This window comes from Hydra vulgaris, chromosome 06 (assembly GCF_038396675.1).
Source record: "Hydra vulgaris chromosome 06, alternate assembly HydraT2T_AEP".
Lineage (NCBI taxonomy): Eukaryota > Metazoa > Cnidaria > Hydrozoa > Anthoathecata > Hydridae > Hydra > Hydra vulgaris.
In genome coordinates this window covers 5,057,049-5,063,810 of record NC_088925.1, presented here as the reverse complement: position 1 = coordinate 5,063,810, position 6,762 = coordinate 5,057,049, and the positions used below count along the sequence as shown (strand labels likewise).

Here is a 6,762-nt window from a genome sequence, read left to right as displayed (position 1 = left end):
TATATGCCAATTATATGGATTGAAATGCAGTGATACAAACGAAGGAAGATACCTCAAGTTTATTGCCAAGAAAGAAGCTCCGGAACCTCAAAAGCTTCCACCTACTAGGGATGCTCTAATGTGTCATTGCAAGAGAGTTTCGTATGTAACAGCAATTGTCAAACAATCTCTAGAGGCAAATCCCAATATTCCAAAACCCAATGGATATGGATGGCGAGAAATTGGCGATCAACTTGAGGTTGAATGCTCATTCCACCTGCTCCAGAAGACGTTTTGCAGTTAATTTCCTGTGCGTTTAAAAAGTCAAAATGTGAAACACTGGTTTGTCTTTGTCGATCGCATGGATTGACTTGTACGGATTTGTGCAACTGTTCGTCTTGTGAAAACACAAATGATTGGGACGACACTTTAACAGAATATTATTCGACTGATTCCGATGCAAGTTCAGGATTTTCTGAAACTGATTGAATATCTATTTATGATATATATATATATATATATATATATATATATATATATATATATATATATATATATATATATATATATATATATATATATATATATATATATATATATATATATATAGGCACAATTTATCCTTGATGTAAATGAAGTCATCAATCAAAAACTTCGACCCTTGTAATATTTTCCCTTTTAAAAATCTGTTCACGAAAATCTTTTTGGTTATTTTTTTTTTCTTTCACGAAATTTGGAAAAATTATTAGCGTGACATCATCAGTACCAAGTAAGGGCTCCAATTTGACCCTTTAAGCACTTTTAGAATTGCTCGTAAGTTTTTCTCAAGATTTTATTATTTATTATAAGGTTTTCTCAAGAGGTTATCTAACGTTTGACGTAAATATGTATTTTTCGTTTGATTTAAAAAAAATATATCAGCATGACGTCATCAGTACCAAATAAGGGCCCAAATTTGACCCTTTAAGCACTTTCAGAAAAGCACGTAAAGTTTTTCTCATTCAAGATATCAACCTTAAACTATTTAAGTAGTTTTTGTAATGTCCACTTCATTTCCAAGAAAAAGTTACACGTAGCGTCCAGACTAATAGTAATAATGTTTGCAATGAACCCATTTTATTTAAATTATCAAAGAATATTATACGTAATTACATTTATTTAAATTTTTTATAAATCTTTATTTATTTATTTATTTACTTAAATATGTATTTTTTTATAAACCTTTTCAAACTTTTTCTCTGATTAATTTTATAAACACTTTTAATAGCGAAAATTTTAAGCGCGAAAATAAATGTTACGTAACAACTCGAATTTAATACACACTAGTCCGAAATGGCTCAAAACTTGAACTCGAGTTTCCGAAGAAACCCTTTGGGGGAATTAAAATGCACATGCTCCCATTTCAAATAATGCAAAAATTGAAATCAAACTATTTTGTCCGAGAAAGAAAATTGATTTTGAATTTTTAACATTTTATGAAGAAATGCCGGTGGACATAATTATTGAAAAAAATGATTTTAACTCATTCTAAACTGGAAATACCATCTAAATGTTTCTATATGTAGCATATTTGAGTGATTGGAAATTAACTTTTATGTCATTGTGTTTAGAAGTTTGTAAAAACCTTTCTTTTTATTAAGATTTTCACTCATTCCTAAAAAATCTAGTATAAAAATTTAATATTCAAAGATCCTAAATTTTCAATGTATATTTCTAAACACGTCATTTGTAAGTGCAAATTATAAGTAATTTTAACAGGACAGAAATAATGTTTTTTGAATTAAGCTAAAAATGCTAAATTTGTAGTTTGCACAATGTCATAATAAGGGTGGCCATCTGGCAAAATGTTTTTTTCTCTTTTTTTGGGAAAAGGCATTGACCCTTAGTTGCTTTGGTATATGAATTGTATCAAATCAAGTTATTTCATTAAAAATACCTCTCAGCTAACTCAGCTAAATTCCGTGATGGTTGCAGAAAAACTGTTTGTTTTTTTTGTATGAGAAAGTCTGAAAGAGTTTTAACTTCCTTCTTGACTGAGCGAGTCAAAGAAATATTTTCTGATGAAATTGATTTTGCTGATCATAGGGTTTCCTTGGGAGTTTGTGATCGCTGCAGAGTTAACCTTTAAAAAAGACACAATGGCGAAACGGTGACACTTTTAAATCTTTTAACTCTGAACAAATTGAAACCCGTCCCTCAACAAGAGGCCAGGACTGTGATTGCCTCATTTGCAAAATTGGCCACTTCTAGCTAAATGAGAGACACCCCTTGGAAACATCAAGCACTCCATCATCATCATCATTATCAAAATCTGAGAAAAGATGTTCAGACTGATTAACAATCATTAGAAGAGGTTTTCCACACACTTGCAGTAAATCTACCTTCAGGGAGAATATGAAGCTGCTTGCATCTAAAGATTTGAAGGTTGGAGAGCAGATTGCATCATCTGCAATTCTTTCAAAAGATGCACCTCCTCATGGAAACATCAAAATAAGAAGATCTGTGGATGGAAGACCATTGCCTATAACACAAGGTATTGTTTTGGAAGATTTATTTTACATTTTATAATACAGATATATTTGTAATTTCACCTATGAATTTAAACAAAAAAACTAATATATAGATTTTTTATCAACTTCCCATGGACAAGCCTTTGTTTAAAGGAATACAATAATACTTAACTTCGTACCAAATTGATGAAAAGTAAAAGAAAACTCAACATAGAATGGACTATTTCATTTTCTCACTTCTACTACGCTTTTAGGCCCTGCATGTCAAAAGAAACTCTTCAAAAATGAATCTGAGTTGACTGCCCAAGATTTAGTGTATGTACAACCTAACACAGGATTATCAAATACAGTAATTAAAAAAATTGCTACAACTCTCAATCAATTGTCAAAATCCAAAATAGTTGAAACTTGAGAACGTGAGAAATTCTCTCAACTTGGCAAGCAGCTTTCTGATCACTTCACCCAAACAACGGTTGATGTTCATCATGATTAGAATAAAATCAGTCATCAAAAAGTGGTCCACTGTAAAGAACTCTCTGCATTTACAGATGAAGTTTTGAAGAGAAGACAAGTTTTTACTGATCATATAGTAAAACTTGGCATAGATGGAGGTGGCGGTTTTCTTAAAATCGTCTTTGGAATCCAGGAGGATCTATCATCTCAACCACTCTGTTCACCTAAAAAAAAGTTATTGACTTCTCAGCTTGAAAAGAACAGTAGTGTTAAACGTCAGTTTCTTGTAGCCATTGCTGAAAATGTTCCAGAAAATTATGAAAATCTGAGAACAATCCTGAACCTAATAACACCAAACAATGTGAAATACTTTGTTTCATATGACATGAAATTAGCTAACATCCTGTGGGGATTGCAGTCACATGCTAGTACCCATCCATGCATATGGTGTGATATAGACTCCAAGAATCTGTCCTTCAAGGGCAATCTTCGCACTTTTAGAACACTACAGAAGTGTTTCAAAGCCTTTGAAAATGCTGGCAAGGACCTAAAAAAAGCAAAGCAGGTCAAAAATGTCATTCATGACCCCCTTATCTCTGTGGAAGATGGAATGCTTGTCTTAGACGTTATTCCTTCAATGGAACTTCATCTACTCTTGGGTGTTGTTAATCAGCTCTACAAAGCACTGAAGGACCACTGGTTAAAGGCTGATGAGTGGCCATCAGCTCTTTACATCAAATATTAGCCTTTTTATGCAGGTCAATTTGCTAGGAATGAGTGTCACAAACTTTTAAAAAACATTGATGTATAGCATTAGCTTGCTGAGAAAAATTGCGCTTTTGAAACATTTCCCATCATAGACGCATTCAAGAAATTCGATTCTGTTGTGATAGCTTGCTTCAGCAATGCAATGGATGAAAGTTATATTGATAAAATCAACAGCTTTAAAAGCTCCTATCTTCAACTTACAATGGTCAGTGTCACTCCAAAGGTTCATTCAGTTTTTTATCACATTCAAGACTTTGTTACTCAGAGAAAAGAGTCTTTGGGGCGTTACAGTAAACAAGTAACTGAGTCTATTCATCACAGCTTCAGTGTTCATTGGACTAGATTTAAAAGGCCCTCTCATCACCCAGAATATGGAATGATATTGGAGGCATCAGTGGTCGAATTTAACAGCAAACATTTGTAGAATGTAAAAAGAAATAATCAATGTGATTTTTATTTGTTTCGAAGAATAAATATGAATTAAAATTGTTTAGTGTTTATTGTTTTAACTTAATTGTGATAAAATAGACTCAACATTATGAATATTATGCTTTTATAATATTCAAACAAAATTTCTTCAACTACCAGTTAGTACACAAATGTTTTTTTTAAACTAAGGATTTTTATAAACCCATACACATAATAACAGAATGTTCCAGCACACAAATATGCTACTAATAGAAACATTTGGATGGTACTTCCAATTTAGAATGAGTCAGAATCATTTTTTTCAATAATTATGTCAACCGGCATTTCTTAATAAAATGTTAAAAATTCAAAATTAATTTTCTTTCTCGGATGAAATAGTTTGATTTCAATTTTTGCATTTTTTTAAATGGGAGCATGTGTACTTTAATCCCCTCAAAGGGTTTATTCAGAAACTCAAGTTCAAGTTTTGAGCCATTTCGGACTAGTATGAACAATGTAATAAAAAATTTGGTTTCTATAAGCGTTACAAATAACTAGTACGTTAAAATTTTTATAAAATAAATATTTTTATAAAATAAATTTAAAAGGGGTTTTAAAAGCTAAAATATTTGTTTGAAATTTATAAAAACCATTAGACAAAAAAAAAAAAAATACTAAACTATAATTTAAATTATTAACTAATTGCAATTTTAATATAAAAACCGGCTATTTAATTCAAAAAATGTAATTCTTTGGCGACTTAAAAAATGAATTAACTCAAAAAAGTGACGTATTTTGTTAACGTATACCCAGTTCACACTAAATTCTGTTTTAACTAAACATGTTTTAATGTAAACATAGTTTTATAATAAACATGTTTTCAGTTTTCTTGCGTTCAGATTGAACGTTCTTTAGTATTTATATTAACGTTCGAAAATGGCGCTCTCAAAGAAAAACTTGATCTCGAAGTTACGAGTATTATTGTACATATCAAGGAAAAAAAGAAGACTGCAATTGCAGCACATACTGATAAACTGTATTACTGCTTATAATTTTGCGGTTTACAGAAAAATTTGGACTAAACCTCGCAGTCAAAGCTTTTGGTACGAAACAATGGTAAACTGTTGGAACGAAGATGATTGGATAAAAAACATAAGAATGTCTAAAGCAGCCTTTAATTATCTGTGCAAGGAAGTTTCACCTTTTATGCCTATACAAGGCACTAACTTTCGTAAATCTTTGCCTTTAGAAATGAAGTTAGCTGTGACACTTTACTTTTTAAGTGGATCTGCAGATTACCGAACAATAGCCAATTTATTTGGCTTAGGAAAATCAACTGTTTGTACAATAGCTCACAGAATTTGTAAACATTTTGTTGATAACTTAATGAAGAAATACATTTCCTTACCCTCAAGGGAAGAAACAATGGAGATTATAGTAAGTTTTGAAAAATTATATGGTTTTCCACAAGTAGTTGGAGCAGTTGATGGATGTCACATAAGAATAAAGGCTCCTCATAAAAATTCAGAGGACTATATAAACAGAAAAGAATATCACTCCATTATTTTACAGGGATTGGTAGACAGCAAGTATTTATTTAGAGATATTTTTGTAGGGTGGACTGGCAAATCACACGATTCAAGGGTTTTTAAAAATTCTCCCTTATATAAAGAGTGTCTGGCTAGAACCTTTTTACCTACAAACTTATCTAAAATAATTGATAATATTGAAATTGGTCCTCTTATCCTTGGTGATTCAGCATATCCCCTTAAAAATTGGCTTATGAAACCTTACTCAGATCGTGGAAATCTTAGTATAGAAGAAGCAAAGTTTAACGTTTCTCTTAGTAAATGTCGTGTGGTGGTGGAGAATGGATTTGGAAGATTAAAAGGTCGATTTCAATGTCTTTTAAAGAGATTAGATACAACAGTTGAACACACAGTCAATATTGTTACAACATGTTGTATACTACATAACTTCTGTACTTTGACAAAGCAAAAGTATTTAAATGAATGGATTGAACAAACAGAAATTGACTTAGTAAACCCTATATTAAACCACAGTTGCATTGAACTTGACAATAAAGCTGAGTTTATTAGAAATTCCATAAAAAAACATTATTTTACAACTGTTTAGTTGTAAATGATTTTTTTCAAACAATGTTGTAAAAGGCATGGTTTATTTTATTTTGAGAAAAAAATAACAAAACAAAGAAATTGCTTCACATTTTTTTAATCATAATTAAAAACTCTATCTCAGTCCCTTTTTTAAGACGTTTAACATCCTTATCATTTCGGATAAGTACATTTGGTAACTTGGTAATCAATAAAGATGCATTATCTTGAACTGAAAATTCCTCTTTTATTGTGCAAGTAAGTTTTTCTAGTGTCAAATCTGCCAATGAAAGTTCTATTTCAATAAAATATAAATCTTCAACTTGACGAACTTTTAATATAACACATGATTCTTCTTGTTTGTGGTTTTCTAAAATACTTTCTAAAATTTTATGATCAATATCAGCCTGAGAGGTCATAAATTTATTAACAGTGGCATTTAATTGTTCAAACATTACCTCACTTCTTGATTTTTTCTTTTTGGATTTTTTAAAGTAAAAACTATTATCTTTTTTTACCAACTCTTCAGA

At 30.8% G+C, this 6,762-nt stretch overlaps 1 protein-coding gene across 1 annotated transcript; it reads left to right on the top strand.

Annotated features, from left to right (window-relative positions):
• The first annotated feature begins 5,231 nt into the window (after positions 1 to 5,231).
• LOC136081138 (uncharacterized) lies at positions 5,232 to 6,254 on the top strand. Its single transcript, XM_065798430.1, has one exon. The coding sequence runs from the start codon at positions 5,232 to 5,234 to the stop codon at positions 6,252 to 6,254; it is 1,023 nt and encodes a 340-aa protein (XP_065654502.1).
• Positions 6,255 to 6,762: the final 508 nt, after the last annotated feature.

Coding starts and splice junctions, on each gene's coding strand:
- LOC136081138 (XM_065798430.1), top strand. CDS start 5,232: ATGGTAAACTGTTGGAACGAAGATGATTGGATAAAAAACATAAGAATG.